An 18,871-nucleotide genomic window follows, 5' to 3' on the forward strand; every position below is an offset into this window, starting at 1 on the left:
GTCACACTGATTATAATTAGAAGAGGAAGAAAGATAATTAGAAGAGGAGAAGTTTATTTTTTATCGTCGCCGTTAATCATATTTTCATCCATGAAGTTCTAGCAAACGTGTGGCATAGTAGAATGAATACAAACTCTATTCTGCAAGAGAGCACAACCATTTAAAGGAGTGACAGAGCACGTATTTTCCTGTAAGACATGTGAAGTATGACGATTAATAGTTTATATAATTTAGGAATTTATTGTTTTAAGCTAGCCATTAACTTATTGTTTTAAGCTAGCCATTAACACTAACGAAGAGCATCGATTGTTATCGTCATAATAGTGTCAGTAAATTTAATTAAACGTGAATTATTGATGGAATGCGGATTAATCGAGAATAGCAAGACGATCGGAGCAATCGGTTCTCTTCGAAAAGTATAAAAGTACGCGACAGTTTTGGTTTTTGTTTGATCGTTAAATCAAACATAAATTAGATGTGTTACACACATACACAAGCTATTGCTACCGTTATTACTATAGGCTATCATTATTACTATAAATTACTGCTACTGCTATATTAGTACTAGTGTTCTATCGTTACAAAACTATCATTAATATTATCCAGATTTGAAGAGACGAGGTAATCACATGGCTATTGCAAATGTGTTTTTCCGATTTTACCATTAAGAGACTTAAAAGTAAATTCATGCAAATGTCCTTCGATTTTGATGATTATTGAATAATGAATATGTTGTTTTCTAGACAAAAACAAACAATCACGTATTTTTTTTTACAATAGCACTTTTAAAATGCAACACTTTTTTGAAGAAAAGCGATTCTTTGGAAGCGAATATTTATCTATACAGTTGATACTGTAATAAAAATTGAATAGTTTGAAAAACTACTTTATAATACTTTATAATACTTTATAATAATTTTAAAAATTTGTTCGAATAAATTTTATTTATAAAAAATAATTTAGAAACATCTCTTATACTTTTGACACTTTGAAAAATAGATTTTCTTCAAAGGGATGTTGTACTTTCTAAAAGTGCAATTAGACTTTTATAAAAAAAAAAATCTCTTATTTTTTTATCTAGAGAACAACATATTCAAAACTCGTCAAAATCAGACGAAGATACTCCCATGAATTTCCTTATTATAATAGTATACAAGTGCCAAGTTATACGTTTATTTTCTTTTTTTTTCTTTTTTTATTATGACAATACGAATCAGTTAAAAAATGGATTTCTATTGTGTCTGATTTAATTATGTGTCTTATTTTGTTCTACATTAGAGATGTGCGATCTCCATTAATTGAATCGATCTCTGAATCAATCTTGAATCGGATTGAAATCGATTTACTAAAAAAATCGCATCTGAATGAATCGATCTATTGAAGATTCAATTAAAATTTTTTTAATAACATCCCAGTGAGATATGATGGAATAGATATTAAATCGACGTCAATTTGATGATTTCAGCGTCAAATCGATATTGATTCCATTGTTATTTTTCACTGAGATCATATAAATTCAACAACAATTGAACATGATTTGCCTACAAATAAAATAATTTTTAATTTAAATAATTTTAATTTAAAAATCTAAATTTAAACTAACATTTGTACTTCTGACATAAATCAACTGACAAAATTGGTGAAATATTGTAAGTAAATGTGTTAAATTCGATTTTAACAACTGTCAATTGGTGTTATAAATTAGAATTTAAATAGCATTTATTTATACATTTATTTTATACATTTGTAATTTCAGTAATAATTACTAGTTGTAACTGCAGATATTGTTAAACCCGATTAATGTTAACGTGTAAATGTAAACAGTGTAGGCACAGTAATATTAAAACTTTGGATTCTTTAGAACACGACATATATAAAATTAATTTTCAATAAATTGATAGAGATCTAAATGAAAATATTAAATCTTTTTTATTGTATATATTATAAAACGTATTGTTGAATAGTGCAATAAAAATATTATACAATAATAATTATTATGTAAAAATATACGACTTTTTAAATGTCTATACTTGTCAAAATCAAATCTGACGGTATTAGTAGTATCATTTTATTCTTGTTTAACATTCGATGAATAACAGGAATGAAATGATATATCAGAATATATAATTTCCAAATTCAGCCTTACGCTTCGAAGATCTCTCATTAAATGAATCGATCTACCTTAAAATGGAATCTGGCGAATCGATTAAAAAATCGATCTTTTAGAAGATCGAATCGAGATCGCACATCCTTATTCTACATATCATTGAATATACTGTAAGAAAAGTCACATTCTTGATAGAGGCAAGTATTATTTTTGACACTAAAATAAGAAAGTATTCTATATTCGTAATATATTCCCATTATATAATTTTACATAAAATTGAAATTTTTTTATTTCTCTCGGACAATTGAGTCATACATTTTTCTTTATTTACTATATTTTCTTATGTGATTTTATAAAATTGAAACAGAATCGTAGAGATGTCTGGTGGCTTCCTATATACCTCAATGAGATATTTATCGGAATTATTTAAAACACAACGCCTCGTCTCTCGACGATCTCCACCTATACTAATTAGCCTTAAAACATAAAAAAAGAAAAAAGAATTAGATTGAAAAAAATAGTACATACAGCCGATATATTTATATTCAGATACATAAACTAGCAACCAGTGCGGCCTGCATGTATATTGGATGTAGATTGTTTGTGTCTATTTGTACGTCTGAATGAGATTCGAAGAACGAATGACGATGATATGGGCCTCGTGTGATTTATCATCTCTAATGGTATAATAAAACTTCAAAGATACAGATTTAGAGCGTAGAGTACTATCCGAACAGTTGAATAGAATCAATCCGTGATTAGAATCCCTCATTTTAGTGATTTAACTCTTAAGAACGTGCGAATGATGCATTTATGTATGAGAGAAAAAAAGAGATCCGCCATCCATCTGTTTCCACAGTTATCTCCATCGTAAATCGTCTTGCGGTAGTTACATAGTGAAAACAACCGCGTGGTTTTCCACAGGTAGCGACTATATATTACATTTATAAAGGAGAGATTGACAGAGGGGAGAATAACATCCGATTGTAAAATATCTATACAACTATCAATAATCCCTTTTTGTAACGAATGGAGAAAGAACAAAGGGAAGTGCGATATTTATTGTTAGAGCGAGACTTATCGTAGATTTAATTCCTTTAGCTATTGATTATTTGTAAGGCATGATATATTATTACTGCATTATTTTAAATAATAAGCAGTAGATGCGATTCGAAGGTATTAACCGTGTTCAATTCAGAGCTCGGTTTTATAATCTACGATAGCAATTAAAAATTCAGGAGCAGGATTTTATATGGAAAGTCATAAAGTAATTTATAGGAAGTTCTGATGAAGTTATATATGTAAATATATATTGAGGCTGTAAAAGAGAGGCGAAACTTTAGTGTATATGGAACGTGTTTTGTGTTTGGTATTTTTTTTTACAATTATATCTCGCTTGAGTTCCTATTTTCTAGAGGAGACTTATAAATGTAGTATCTAGTACACGTGGAAACAGGCATCATGCTTTCTAGTGAAAACTTTTTTCCGTGTTGTGTTTTTGCGGATGACTCAAGAATGCACTGCGTGTATATATGCATATAAATGTCTGTGTATGTAAAATCAATTCTTACCTAAAACGACGACGATACTCACCATTTTCGCTCCGAAAGCTTTTTTTAAAGATCCCTTATTCTGCGTTTTCGAAGTGATTGATCAACGCTACTTTTTTTTTATAACGAAAAACTGCTAAATTAGCATATATCCTTTCCTTTTTATTGTTATCACCAAGTGTGTTAATGACGCAGAAAACTATTGGTTTATACAGGTACGAAATATAATGATTTTACCGCAAAATGTGCAAATCCCTTGCCCATCTTATAGAAAAAAAATTAACCGCTACAAAAAGGAAATACGTACATAAATAAATCATGATGTCATCTTATTCTGTTTCCAGAATTCGGGAAATCAATAAATCCTTACAATTAGCGCTATTACAAACAAAGACTATCATATTTTAACATTTATTAAGTTAACGTGTCGAAAGTGGATGAAAGTTTCACTTATATATTCATTATTCACATTATATATTCCCACGTCTTGTACTTCAGTATAAAAAAAACTATACAGATAAACTTTTTTTCGTGCACTTTAAACGCAAGTGGAAGGAACACTTGCTCAATCATTCACGCGCACATACAATCTCGCATATTCTATCATACTAAATTTCCTACATATTATTTTATATTATATTTATTAGATCTCCATAGTACCTTTTAAATGTATGTATATCTTTACTATGAAGCGTATTGCAAAATTTCCATGGTGAAATAATCGTTATTTGGAGATGGAAGTATCTTTGTATCGTCTAATGAAAGGCATACAGAAGCATTAAAAACGTACAAACTCCAATAACGAGGCCGAGTATAACGGAATCTCTTCTTTTACGTAGATTTATCCTCTGCATTAGACTATTCACCGCTGGAAATCGATTCGAGATATCGTTGAATCGAGTTCGTATACGTTTGAACGCTTGTCTTTGAGTCATGAGGTGATCTCGTGTTTCCATTGCTATGCTTATTTGATCATTGATCAATCGGTCGGAACTAAAAAGATACATGATAATATTGTGTAAGTATAAATATATCTTAAGAACTTTTTAATATAAATACAGGTCTTGCATGGAAAAATATTGAAACTAATCAGCTGTCAATGTATTCAGTAACGTAACAACAAAAATATGTTAAAAATGGAAAGTCTGTAATTTTTAAAGGATAAAATTTAATAAAATACACATATGTAAATAAATATGTTCGAAACAGCTGTTTAGTTTTAACACCTTTCCATGACCCAAACTCCATATGTTCAAAAAAATTAATAAAACATATCTTTTAACTTTATCACAGCATTATTAACAAGATCAAGCTGACTGACTCACTTATGAATATGTTGATTTTCTTTGAGATACATTTCGCGCCGATTTAATCCAGTCGCACTTTTGTAATTGCTATACAAAACGAACATAAGATTAATTTCTTTCGAAATAAAATTTGAGATATGCAATATATAAAATAAACAATGGACAGTTATACGTACTCTATTTCCTTACGAACACTGCCTAAAAGATCCTCGCGGTCTTTCCTAGCCGTAAAATTATTTCTAATCTTGTTGAACTCCAGCTTGTAGTCTTTCAGTATTTCCTTGTGACGTTGCATCGTGTGTAACATAGCTGCTCCGTTTGGCTGCAACTCGCTCATCCTCTCGTTTATGGAGAACAACTACGTCAATTGTATTTGATCAATATATCCATTTGCTTGCAAACATATAAGAGAAGAAAGAAGAAGAATACCTTGGTGAGCAGTGTCTCAATCTCTGATGCCATGTTCTCGAATACTTGTTCCTCGTCCAAGAGAGGAACCTCCTCTGTGGTGGCATGTCTCGTACCTGTATTTATGCCCAGCTTGCTGAACGCCACTAGCTTTGCATCGATCTCATTTTCTAGATGCCTCGCCTGTTTCCTCAGATCTGCAACAGTGACTCATATAATTAAGGCATGATTTCTTACTTTGATTTTAAGCGTGGCTTAAAACTCACTTTCTCTTTTTAAAGTCAAGAGAATAGGAGAGATAGAAAAGAGTTTTAAACCTCACTTAAAATCAAAGCAACATTGGTGCAATCAGACTTAAGCAATTTTTAAATACGAAGCATAAAAAGAAAAATCGTTAAGAGCAAGAAACATGCTCTTTTTAGAACACTATTATAAATCAATTCTTTTTTTATACTCCAAGATTGAACTTTTGGAATAATTCATCTTTTGTCTTTTCTTCTTCAAGATGTTTCAATTAAATTTACTGCCAGTATTGAAAATTATATAATTTACGTTACATGCATTACAAATTTTCTGCCAACATTGGCAGTAAATTTTGGAACACAGTCCATATGAAAAAAAGAAAAAGAAAAATGTAAGAAGTTCAATTCTTATATAGAAAAAAAATAAGCCTAATGTCACGTCACGATTGTTGTGGATCACAAATAATGCAACGTGGAAACATGAATGGCATAGAGGAGATTACGTCATTATCTAGGACGTACAGAACATAGTCCTGCATTTTTGGAACACTCCTCTGACCAACTCTAACAATGTAAACAAAGAATACAAATATCAAAGTATTATTCCTTTTCCTTAAACATTTAACGGTATTCACAAGTCTCGTTATGTCCTCAGACACAGTCTTACCTTCCCAATCGATCGTGCCTAGTGAACCAGCCATTTATTGTGAATTATTGTATCGCAAACACACGCGTTCGTGGGTGACAAGGAAAACGTCACATAACACCCTTTCTGTACTTCCTCCGATGTCGAGCAAGCCTTGACAAACGGGGAAAAAGTGTAACGAGCAGAACGAGCTCTCTGCAAAGTGTAAATTAAGAAAAAGCGTGCAGCGACCTCACAGTTCCGCACTTGCACTCCGCACTTGCACTCGCTATTAGGGATTTTTGCAATAATGTAAATCCAGAATACGGTGAACGCTGAAGTTCATGTTATCCTTTTCTTAATTGTTAAGAAGAAAATAACCTAACCTCAGCGTTTACCGTATTTGGATTAATTTTAACCGTTTTTTATTCCTGCACTCTCTGATGTATGCGGCGCAATAAATTGAAGTGAACTAATTATAGTCTGTTTCATTTCAACTTATTACACCGTGTGCACCTGTTCAGAAAGTACAAGAACAAAAAATTTTTTTGTCAAGCTCAGATGTATGTGTCAAGATTGCAAGTGATTGCAAGTTGGAAAATAAATTTCGACCAATCGAATAATGTTGACATTAAATCTTCTTCATCTTGACTGATTGAATTCTGATTTCCAATTCAAAATCCGCAATTTTTTTATATATGAACAGAGAGAAACTTCTCAGATATAAATATTGATTATGTTAATTTTAATTGATTTTTATTATTTTTATTTAAAATTCAAAAGATAAAAAATTTATTTAAGATTTAAAATTCTATCCAATTTCGAAGAGATATTTTAGATACTTGATTATTCAAAACAATTTAAGGTTATAAATTAACAATAAAAAAATTAATGCTTAAATCTATCGAAATTTACGAATCGATAATCATTATTTAGAACGTATAATAAATCGAAAAAACTTGAATAGATTTTTATTTTAATTAGAATTAATTTTTAAAAAGGAAGAAAAAATGGAATAATATAAATTATAAATTGTGGATAATTTAAATATTTAATAAATATAAAAATATTTAGACATTAATTAAAGATTGTGTCTTAGTTTTCAAGAAAGAAAATTTTTTTTTGATACGCGCAACATTCATTAGTTGCGTTCGGTGAATTATCTTTTCAGATGCTAATCGAACTGTTGTGTTTTCCGAACGCAATCTCGCAGAAATATGTACATATATATGCTGTCACGGATACCCGAAGCGGTATTGTTTAAAGATGGTGTGGTTCACGTTTATGCATGATTTTTTCAGTGTTTTTGAAGTATTTTCGTCACGTTTCATTCTATTTGCACGCAACGTTGTATAGGAAGAGACCAAAGTTTAGTGGGTATTGTTCCCTCGCGATATCTGTAAACACAGCCAGCAAATCTGGATGAGACCAGGGAGAGGATGATCGCCGCCTCAGAACCGGTGGTAAAGTAGATTGATGTTACACATTTATTTATTTTTCCTATACTAATACTAAGACAATCGGAAACCTGTAGCTAATAATGGATACAAACAAAGCATTTTATTTCAAGGAAATATCGTGATATAATACAGAGGCATATGATTATTGTCTCTCATTTCAGATCTGATATTTCATTGTCAGTGTAGATAAAAAATGTGCTCGAATCATGTCTCTGATTTATATCTTTTTCAATTCAAGTAATATTTTATCTTTATTTTGCTCTTTGCTTGACTTGTTAGCGATTTGTCTGTATACAGTTAACCTTTTAGAATATAATATTGAATGAATAACTATTCTTATATCTGATTTACGACATGAATAACAGTTACGCTATTTAATGTAAAATGAAAAGAGACTCAATGATTATCTGTTATGAAAACTGCTATGAAAGATTATATGAAATGATTGATAATATAAAAGCTTAATATTTTTTTAAGGAATACAAGCCAGGTGGTCGGGAAATAATCTTAAAACATCCTGGATCCCTGATCAGTCAGCAGTCTAATACTCGAACGGTTGGTGGAGAAAATGTTCTATTAAAAAGATTTAGCGAAGTAAATATATCAGAAAAATCTCCTGTAAGATTTCAAAATGAATAACTATGTAGTAAAGAGGAGAGAACGGGTTTGAAAATTTATGTTTATAATTAGCAATGTTATCTACTTTAAAATATGTTTCTGATTACATACACATTATATACATATTATATACATTATATTAATTTGAAAATTATTTTGCTGATGTAATAGAAAATTAAATCAAATATGAAGATAACTGTCTTCTAACATCCGTTCTCTCACAATTTATTTTTCTCCATGCAAAGTCTTTTCAAAATGATATTTAATAGTAAATGTCTTATTTCTAGAAAGAGACATGGTTGGTACGCAGTAATAAAATATGTGAGGAGGAAGAATTATATTATTCGGGCAAAGTAGCAGTTCACTGTAAAGGCAATCAAACTACTAGAGTGCTCAAAGCAACCTATACATGTGAAACTGATATTAAGCATGCACTTTGGTGTACCTTTCACACTAGTACTCCAGATCATTTGATCAAAAGTAAAGAATCTGAATCTAACGATTCAATTGAGAAATCTATAGAATGTATTTGCTTGTTAGATTCCTATACTCTTAAAGTTTTTACAGAAAATGGTGAAGACTACGTTTCTGCTTTACAATTTCAGGTAAAGCATTTCTTTTTTGTAAGGATAAAATATGTAGCTGAAAGTGAAGATACATGTGATGACATTGTATTTTTTTGCATTGTAATCTTTGAGTGAATCATAAAATGAAATGCTTAAAATATAAGAGTAAATATCAAAAATATTTAATTTTATTACGATAATATTAAATTTATTACGGTAATATTAAATTTTATTTTATTTTATTTTATTTTAACACTTATTAAAGATAAAGCTAACTAGCAGTTATAAAAATGATTATTGTTGAAACTAGAAGCCATTTACAAAAAAATTATTACTATTATTATAAATGAATTATAAAGATTTATATTAACTTGCCATATAATTTTAAATACATCAATTGATAACAGGTCTCTGCTGTATGGCCAACAAAATATGGGATTATACTTGAAAAATCTCAAGTGCCAATTACGGATTCGAGGTATATATAATTTATTTAAAAATTAAACAAAATTCAATAATTTATATCCTACATTCTTATGTTTTATTGATGATTGATACAAAGTTCGAATTGCAACGTTTACATTCATACATTTTATTTTTAGATATGTATCATTTGAAAGCAGCAGATTACCAACACAACACGATAATAATTTACCAGTTGCTTTTTCATTAATGCATCCGTTAGATGAAATTTGTCCTCTACTTATTAAACACGGTAAATAAAATAGTTTATTTATAGAATTAAATACGAATAATAACATGTATTGTAAAAAATATCTCGTACATTTGATGATGATACTTATGCGAAATGTTTCAATTAATTTTTATTGCTAATATAATTGAACTAAATATTTTAGGATCTGTGTCATACATGAACGACTCAAATCAGCAGATTATATTTACTAACTCAGAGCCATCCTTTGCTATGATATATGATACGAAGACAGGTTTGCATTCGGTTTACAAAATTCGCAAAGCATCAGCTGAAGAATGCCAAATAGTTTGTGGAAGTAATGACACGATGAGTTTATTCAATCATTCAATGATGTCGCCATTAAATGTTGGGAGCAATTTATCTGCTAATAAAAGTTTCACCAATAAGGGTCCTCTAAGTCCCTTTCTTTTTGGTAAAGAAATATCCATATATATATGCATGTACATGAAAAAATTTAGTTAATATATCATAATGAAAAGAGAGACATTTGTTAAGCTAATAATAATTATATAATAATACAATAATTATAATTATACAATTTGATCAAAGTAAATGATAGGAAAAATTGATGTAAATAAATGAAATGTATTTGTTGCAGGAGTGTCAAGCTTACAAATAAATAACTCTGGTTTAGGATTGCCTAATACTCCATTTGGATCGCGTACTACCTCTTATAGTACTAATTCGGGTGGACCGTCACCTCAACAACAGCATTCACGTTCACAAAGTTCGATGGCTACCATTTCTCGTTGTCAATCACCTACGCAATCGGTAGCTATGTCGCCTCTGTTTGGACCACCTGTAAACTCAAATATTTATCATAGCAGATTACATCAAACTGTCATGATAACTGGCTCAAATCAAACATATAGTCCAGCTCCCAGTTACAATAGCATCCGATTAAAAGATATTCCAACTGCAAGCAAACCTTTGTATCCTGAGATCTGTCTTGAACATGTATGGACAGAGAATGTTGGTGTATCCAAGTAAGTAATTCGCATATCTCGCGTTATGTTATTGTCTCGGTTTGCACCAAGCTTTAAGGAGATATTTAAGAATATTTGTTAAATAATGAAGAAATTGGAAAATTTTATTTTTTTAGAGATACTTGTGGTCGTGCATCTAAGGTTTTTTTAACATCGGATCTTGTTGGACAGAATTACTTGGGCTATTTAATTCCAAATCGTTCACAACTGTCTTTAATGAGATTAGAAAAGACTAATAAACAACAACAGATTATTTTCGGAATGATAACGAACATCGTGGCTAAAGATGCTATTAATTTATCGGTTAGTATATATTATTTATGTGCATATTTAAAATAAGAAAAATACAAAATCATTTGAATGTATTGTATATTGAAAATGTGTATTGATTAATGTAATTTGATAATAACATAAATTGGTTTCTTCCAGAATTTGCACATGATAGCAATTGTAGATGTGTCAAACAGTATAACGTTATACACAGGAATTATATGCGTGGGTAAATTGCATATATCTGGCATGCTCTCAAATTTTACGGGCAGTAATTACTTTTTATCAAATAGTAATGCTAAGCTCGGATCTCCATTTCCGAGACGGAGTTCTTTGATTCCTCAGAATTGTACAGCCTCGCACGAAATTAAATTTGAAGAAGCTTTACATTTATTGAGTCCTGTAGGTGGTAATTGTGCTCGTCCGCCAATACTTTTGGAAAATTCATTACTGGACACGAGTTTTCTCACTTTGAAAGAAACTGTAGGTAATGAGATAACCGTAGAGTGTGGAAATAAACAATATTTTCGTGTAGCAATACCTGTTGCCAGTACATCGCCTTTAGGTAAGTATATTAAATCTGAGAAACATTAGCATATGAATAAATAAATTTATTAATATTGATTGCAAATAATTGAAATTAATTGTTCTCACATATGTATTATATAATTAACTCACGTTACACATTTTTTACAGTTACTAAATGTTTACATATTCTACGAAATGTTCTCCAAAGAGACTTAGCGATGCAATTGTTGGTTAAATGGTATGGTGCTAGAAATGCCCCAGGCCCACAAGACTTTTCACCGGCGCAAGAGTGGGATCTCTTTCTTATAGTTCTGTTTACATTATTGGGATATGATGTGGAAAAACTGGATGTGATACGAAATAACGAAAAAGATCAGTGTACAGAATTACCTAGTTTACAGATGATGTTACCCAAAAAGCAAAAAACTAGCAATTGTGGATCGACTGGTGATTGGGTGTATATGTTAAATGCAAACGAATATGAAAATTCTCGAACTTTTATGTCGAATGTATTAAAGGGTCAGATAGTACCTTGTTTTATTACGTCTCTCAATGCTATAGAATCAAGTAGTGTTGGCAAAATAAATGTACAAGCTATCTTGTTTCCACATTTTCCACTTATTTTATTTTCTCTTCATTTGTTATACGAAGAATTAAAATTAAACAGCATTATATCGGAAAATTTGCCATTACTCGGACAACTATTATATCAATTAAGCATAGATCTGAAATTCGAAATGTATGCTCATCATTACTATCTTGATTCACCTTCGTTGGCTTCTCTAAAAAACATGAGATCTCAAATTAGTGATTCAGATTTAGAGAAAATAATAATTCCAAGTTACATACCTCGAAAACCACCAAATATATTTGAAACATTAAACAGTATGTTGAGTGGAACAGACATGATTGCATTTCCCTATTTAAATTACATTAATCCAAGAACAAGAAATATAATATATCTAACAGCTCTTATAGCAAATGAAAATCGTATTGATATATTAGAAATGGAGAAATATATCAAAATAATTGTACCTGCTGGAAATCGTATCGATTTTCAAGAAATCGGAAGCAAATTTGACAAAGAAATACTGAAGAGATTGGAGAAACCAACAATGGACAGAATAATATTATTATATCATGAAATGGGTAAGCAAACAATGCAGCAAGCAATTAAATATTATGAAAATTATTCCTTTTTCAAAGATAAAAAATAATATTTTGATCTTAGATATGAGAAAAGAAGATCTCGAGACATTGCCGCCTGCGGTATCTTTGATGATAAAAGATGTTATGCATAGATGTAGAGAAAATCCACCGTCGAATTGGCCTATGCACGCATATGAACTCATAGATCGCCAAGATCTAGCCGTATTAGATAAGCATTTAAAACCATCTTCGAGATTGCAATATATTGATAGTGAGACGAGAGATTATGGAATAAAGGATGAACAAGATGACGGCATGGAATTTGATGATATGGTAAATGATTATGTTATTTTCTGCATTTATTTATCTCTACATTAAATATATAGATACATATTTTTTACAATGTTTATAATTTGAACTTTATTTCATTCAATAGATATTGAAATTACGATTTAATAAGGATCATAGAATTGCTGAGGTACGAAGGTTGCTTAATTCCTCGAAACCAATGAGGATAGCAATAGTTCAAAGATCAAATGTAAGCGATCACGAATTTATAGAAGAGCAGGAAAGACACTTGCTCACATTATGCACGAGAACAATGGCATTACCTGTAGCTAGAAGCATGTTTACATTGAGAACTTCCACCCCGATGATAACAGAACAATTGCCCATTCCACGATTATGTTTAACCGGTATGATTGCATATCACGATTTAAATTCATTCCTTTAATTGATTAATTAATTATTTTATATGTTTTCATTAGGCAAGGCACCGCCTCGTGGAACTACTGTCGAGTTAACTCACATAGATGTTCCTCCAAATATGAATCTGTGGCCGCTTTTTCATAATGGAGTAGCTGCAGGCCTATGCATTCATCCAGATGCTGCGAATATCGACTCGACATGGATAGTGTATAATAAACAGCAACAGGGTGAATACGGTGTAGAACATTCGGGATTTTTGATGGCTCTTGGTTTAAACGGACATCTGAAAAACTTAGCTCCCTTAAGTACATACGAATATCTAGCTGATTGTCATGAAGCTACTAGTGTTGGACTTTTATTGGGCTTATCGGCAACACATCGTGGCACAATGAATGTATCTATGACTAAATTATTATCATTGCACGTGGAAACACTTTTACCACCAACGAGTATTGAATTAAATGTACAACAAAATGTACAAGTAGCGGCGCTAATGGGAGTTGGTCTTGTGTATCAAGGAACTGCGCATAGACATATCTCACATGCTTTATTATCTGAAATTGGTAATTATTTGTATAATATGTACATATATTATTAATATAAATGCTAATATATAGATTTATATTTATTTAGGTAGGCCACCAGGACCCGAAATGAAGAATTGTGTAGATCGCGAATCGTATTCCTTGGCAGCAGGATTAGCATTAGGTCTAGTCATACTTGGCTCTGGTGGCGGAACGGATGTACCTGCGAGCATACCTGATACTTTACATTATTATATGGTTGGTGGACATATAAGACCATTTTCTGGAGCACAGAAGGATAAATACAAGTCTCCTAGGTACAATGAAATTTATATAATTAAATTTTTATAATTAAAAAATTCATACAATTCTTTAAACAATTTAAATTTAAAAAAATTTGTTTGGGAAGATGTAAAATTAAAATAAATTTAAAACCTTTCCCGTAAAAAATTCTATAAATTTCTGTACATTTTTTTACTGAAATAGAATCAAAGTACAATTTTTCTAAATTTAATATAAATTGTTTCTTTGTTTGCAGTTATCAGATACGTGAAGGTGATTCGATAAATATTGACGTAACAAGCCCGGGAGCAACGATAGCTTTAGGATTAATGTATTTCAATACCGGAAATCGTGCGGTAGCAGAATGGATGCAACCACCTGATACACAATATTTATTAGAATTTGTAAGGCCAGATTTCCTGCTGTTAAGAGTGCTCGCCAAGTCATTGATTTTGTGGGATGATATCGAGCCAACCAAGACATGGGTTTCTAGTCATGTGCCGAATATCGTTTATAAATATAGATTGCAGAAACCTACGCCGGAAGTTACGCAAAATGTGGATTTGGAAACTATCAAGTAAATAATGATATCTTTTCAAAGCATTTTTTAATCTCTTTATCTGATATACAAATTTATGCTATTTATCGTTATAATTTATAGCCAGGCCTACTGCAACATTATAGCTGGTGCTTGCATGGCACTAGGATTGAGGTATGCAGGCACTGCTAATAAGAACGCTTTCAAGACTTTGTATAATTACGCTCAGATGTTTACGGCATTGTCACACAAAACTATAGCCGAATTGGCTGGCAAATCCACCGTTGAAACGTGTCTAAACGTTGTTCTGCTTTCAACTGCAGTGGTAATGGCGGGTACTGGTAATTTAGATGTAAGTCTTGATATTTGCTAACAATGAGCACTTAAGGAACACTTATTGACAATTTGTATCTAAATTTGTAGATTATGAGAATATGCAGACACATACGCACTCGCGTAGGACTCACCAGCGGTGTAGTTACATATGGATCTCATTTGGCAACCCACATGGCTCTCGGTCTCCTTTTTTTGGGTGGTGGAAGATATACACTTTCTAACAGCCCGAATTCAGTGGCGGCTCTGATAATTTCGCTTTTCCCAAAATTTCCAACTCATAGCAATGATAATAGGTTTGTGAATGTTGTTCTTATAATGAATGTTCCTTTAATTCTTTTAAAAAAGAAAAAATTGTGTGAATAAAAATTATTTTTATCACAATAAAAAAGTTTTAAAAAAGCTTTCTTTTCACACTTTTTAGATGATAATACTCTAAAATCTTTTGTATCTAAGCAGTGTTATTATTTCAATAGGTATCATTTACAAGCTTTACGTCATTTATACGTATTAGCAGCTGAACCACGTATTATCTTACCAAGAGACATAGATACTGGACAGTATTGTTACGCGACAATACATTTAACGTTCGAAACTAACAAAGAAGCTGAAGGACAAGAGATCAGTTTACAAGCACCCTGTTTATTACCGCAGTTATGTAGCTTGAAGAAGATTGAATTAAAAGATTCGAGATACTGGAAAATTACATTTTTAAAACATCACAACTGGCAGCAATTAGAAAACATGCTAGAAAGACATGATTTCTTAAGCATCAAACAGAGAGCTGGTTGTTTATCGTACTTGGAAGATCCTCACGTAAATTATTATTATTATTTAAAGAAATAGCTTAAAGATTATTCATTAGTTGTATACATATTAAACGTATTATAGGTATCTTTACAAATGTTATTGATGAGTATTTTATTTCAATTAGGGTTTTAGAAGCTTAGTGGCCCAAACTCTGACAACGGAAAATGCAATTGCATGGGCTGCGCGGCCAGAATATGTTACATCATTTACAAATGATAAAACTGTATTGAATGTAGTGACGTCTTTTTTGCAATGGTCAAAAAATGGAATGATTTGTTCAGAAAGTATTAAGAATTTGTCGCAAAATGGTACAATTTGATTAATATACGCTTTTAATATACACTTAACTCAAGATTAGTAGAGATCTATAATATATTTTATATAATTTTTTTATAAATTATACGAGATTTTTTTTATATAAAAAGGCATTATATTACGATTATTTTATATGAAAAGAGATTATATTTATGACTATTTAATTTACAAATTAAGAGAATCATATAAGATATCTTTTCAAATAGTTCTCATCTATATTGATACATCTCCTTTTTCTATATTAACTCTCTTATTTTTCTCGTTTGTACGTTTTGTAAAATAACTTTTTCGAATAATAACTTTAAATTTACAGATGTACAATGCAAAATGCCAGAATTTGAACAGTATTTCCTTCACATGTTTGCAATAATTGTGTATGAATGCATTACAAAAGATAAAGTAAGTCTTATACCATTATGGCTGCATATAATTAGAAGTATAAAAATCATTGAGGAGCAACCAAACAGCTTTGCGATATGGCAAATAAAGCTTCTTTTGTCACAAATGTCGAGGAAAAGCAACTTCACAGATAATGAAAATCCATTACTCAGCATAGAAAGTATGCTCGCAATTAAACAGAAAACGTCGATTATTCTGGATAAATGGGAGCACGGTATTTATTAAAGCATGGCATTAATTTAAATTAACAATTAGTCAATAATTTATTGTTAATTTTGTTATATTTAACTTTTTTTTTTTTCAGATATAAAATCTGTGTTTAAAGAATATCTTACAACTGGAAAAGTACAATTCTCTGATACTACATCTCTAGCTAAAATGTGTGCATATTTTATATTCTATGGTATACCATATCCAATCGACAAATCAATTTGTAAGTTTCCACAAATACGTAAATGTTTTTCGTACTTGATAAGGATATCATTCACTTTCCATATTTATTTTTAGTGAATTCAATTACGACGGCACAGAGCTCTTCTAATATACCGAATATTACACTGTATAAATTGCACAAAATTTTACAAACAAGTTGAAGGTAAAATCTTTATATAATACATGTACAATAAAATATTAAAAATGATTGATTATATAAATGAATATTAATTTTTCTTTTCATTAAAGTCATGATGTTTTTACTTACATTGTAAACTAAAAACATTATTCTACAATCAATATGTGGCTACATGAAATAATCTGTAATTTTTTTTGTTGCATTTAATGTTTAATAAAATTTATAAATTTGCATAACAATACCTACATACATAGTAAAAATCTAAAAATAAATATATCTTAAAAATCTTATAAATAAAATAATAATTAAAAAGGATAAATTGAGAAATAACTCATATAGGATGAAATGTTACTATTTTAAAGTTTGAATTTAGTGGCCGGTAATAAGAAAAAATATACAAATATAGGCATTTAGATTTTATTTTAAATAAATCATAATTACAAAAAAGATCACTATTCATTTATAAAAATACTTGTAATCAGCAATATATATTAAATTATTATTCAGGATCACAGAAGTCTTACAAATAAATTCTCATCTCTCTAGTTGTATTCCATCGAATTATTTGTATAATTTTTTTATATAATTCGATTTAATGTATATATACATTTATTAAGTTATATTAGAGATTAAGTTATATTACACAAATATGTTGAATTGATGAAAATTACAAAATGTTACGTAAATAGCCTGTTTCGTCTTCTATAAAATTGTTCTTCGTGTATAATAGGTGTACCAGTTATCATATGTATCAAGTTGTCGATCCTTTCTCCAACAAAAGAATAAGAATATAAGCATCCAACTAAAATACCACCCAGATGACCGATAAAGGAAGAATTTGGGACCAACAAGTGTATCAATATTAACTCGAGCCAAACCGCTAGTTTACTTGGTACTATTAATCCACTGATATTGTGTAATTTGTCGCGTTCTTCGCACAGCGCAATGATTTTCAGTGCAAATAATGTGGCAGAAAAACCGATAGCACAAGCCGTGAAATATCCGTAATCGCCTGTTAATTGCATCAGAATGTATCCTAGGAATACATACATAGCGCTACATCCGATAGACAATACACCCAGTAAAAGTACAAAATTCATCGTTCCGTAGATGGGCTCCAAGTAAGAACCTTTCAGAATAAAAGAAAGCATGTTGTAGTACAGATGCATGTCGGATCCATGTTCGAAATTTGAAAGGAAGAACGATTGCCAGTTTTTGTACTTAATTATTTTAATAGCCGATATGCATACATCTTCCGCGTTCCATGGCACTCGTATTAGGCCCATATACAGTAAAGTCTAGAAAGAAAAAAATATATTTATACTCTATTTATAGAAATATATTTATACTCTAAGAATGATGCTCATAAAAACTTGTAAAGCTAAAAACTGTATAGCAATCGATTAGAAAGATTAATTCAATTTTATCAAAGTGAGTAAACTGTGTTAATTCTAAAGAGATTGACTCAAAATAGAGCAAAACCAAATTATTAAAACAAAATTATATCAAATTTTTGGTAAAGATTACCTGTGCAATGATTCCAATTAGAGTAGCAGGTGGTATTTTATCAAGTCCAAAGTTCAGAGCCTGCATACACAGCAAGAATATGCCATTCTGCAGGCCTTGCTGCCGTCTTTGGCGCATCATGATGCAGGATATGATGTAATATATTGTTCGATGAGAAAAATCAATTTCAAAATGCCGAAAACAAATTTTCACATCTCTACAGGATTGTCCTGTGAGTAAATTTTAGATATCCATATTTTTTTATCAATATGGATAAATATGTGATGTTAAGTTTCAACTGAATTCAACTGAAGTTTCATCGAATTCTCAAGTTTCACTGAATCTGCACTTGCT

The 18,871-nt window shown here is 30.5% G+C and overlaps 3 protein-coding genes across 6 annotated transcripts; 1 reads left to right on the forward strand and 2 right to left on the reverse strand.

Moving 5' to 3' along the window:
- Window positions 1-2,418: 2,418 nt before the first annotated feature.
- LOC108688055 (Golgi SNAP receptor complex member 1) lies at window positions 2,419-6,459 on the reverse strand. Of its 2 annotated transcripts, XR_001931770.1 has the most exons (6): window positions 6,282-6,459; window positions 5,394-5,569; window positions 5,141-5,322; window positions 4,983-5,051; window positions 4,318-4,650; window positions 2,419-3,943 (listed from the first exon to the last, which is right to left on the reverse strand). XR_001931770.1 is itself a non-coding variant. In XM_018194145.1 (5 exons), the coding sequence occupies exons 1-5, from the start codon at window positions 6,313-6,315 to the stop codon at window positions 4,413-4,415; spliced, it is 699 nt and encodes a 232-aa protein (XP_018049634.1). In that variant the 5' UTR covers window positions 6,316-6,459; the 3' UTR covers window positions 2,419-4,412. The 2 variants fall into 2 exon arrangements, 1 of the variants encoding a protein (XP_018049634.1); XM_018194145.1 differs by having other exon boundaries at window positions 2,419-4,650.
- A 1,088-nt stretch (window positions 6,460-7,547) lies between these two features.
- LOC108688045 (anaphase-promoting complex subunit 1) lies at window positions 7,548-17,814 on the forward strand. Of its 3 annotated transcripts, XM_018194127.1 has the most exons (23): window positions 7,548-7,702; window positions 8,177-8,317; window positions 8,605-8,922; window positions 9,291-9,361; window positions 9,486-9,598; window positions 9,741-10,010; window positions 10,197-10,584; window positions 10,701-10,887; window positions 11,014-11,419; window positions 11,551-12,531; window positions 12,614-12,864; window positions 12,968-13,226; window positions 13,299-13,802; window positions 13,873-14,080; window positions 14,302-14,622; window positions 14,707-14,935; window positions 15,007-15,212; window positions 15,393-15,732; window positions 15,851-16,034; window positions 16,355-16,654; window positions 16,745-16,873; window positions 16,948-17,035; window positions 17,742-17,814. In XM_018194127.1, exons 1-22 carry the CDS (start codon window positions 7,679-7,681, stop codon window positions 17,031-17,033), a joined length of 5,916 nt encoding a protein of 1,971 aa, XP_018049616.1. In that variant the 5' UTR covers window positions 7,548-7,678; the 3' UTR covers window positions 17,034-17,035; window positions 17,742-17,814. The 3 variants fall into 3 exon arrangements, with proteins under 3 accessions (XP_018049616.1, XP_018049615.1, XP_018049617.1); XM_018194126.1 differs by lacking the exon at window positions 17,742-17,814 and having other exon boundaries at window positions 16,948-17,090; XM_018194128.1 differs by lacking the exons at window positions 7,548-7,702; window positions 8,177-8,317; window positions 8,605-8,922; ... (1 more) ...; window positions 9,486-9,598; window positions 17,742-17,814 and having other exon boundaries at window positions 9,999-10,010; window positions 10,233-10,584; window positions 16,948-17,090.
- LOC108688046 (rhomboid-related protein 4-like) lies at window positions 17,689-18,837 on the reverse strand. The gene is made up of 2 exons (XM_018194129.1): window positions 18,539-18,837; window positions 17,689-18,309 (listed from the first exon to the last, which is right to left on the reverse strand). Exons 1-2 carry the CDS (start codon window positions 18,656-18,658, stop codon window positions 17,689-17,691), a joined length of 741 nt encoding a protein of 246 aa, XP_018049618.1. The 5' UTR covers window positions 18,659-18,837.
- Window positions 18,838-18,871: the final 34 nt, after the last annotated feature.

The sequence above is a fragment of the Atta colombica genome, unplaced genomic scaffold (genome assembly GCF_001594045.1).
Source record: "Atta colombica isolate Treedump-2 unplaced genomic scaffold, Acol1.0 scaffold224, whole genome shotgun sequence".
NCBI classification, from domain to species: Eukaryota; Metazoa; Arthropoda; class Insecta; order Hymenoptera; family Formicidae; genus Atta; species Atta colombica.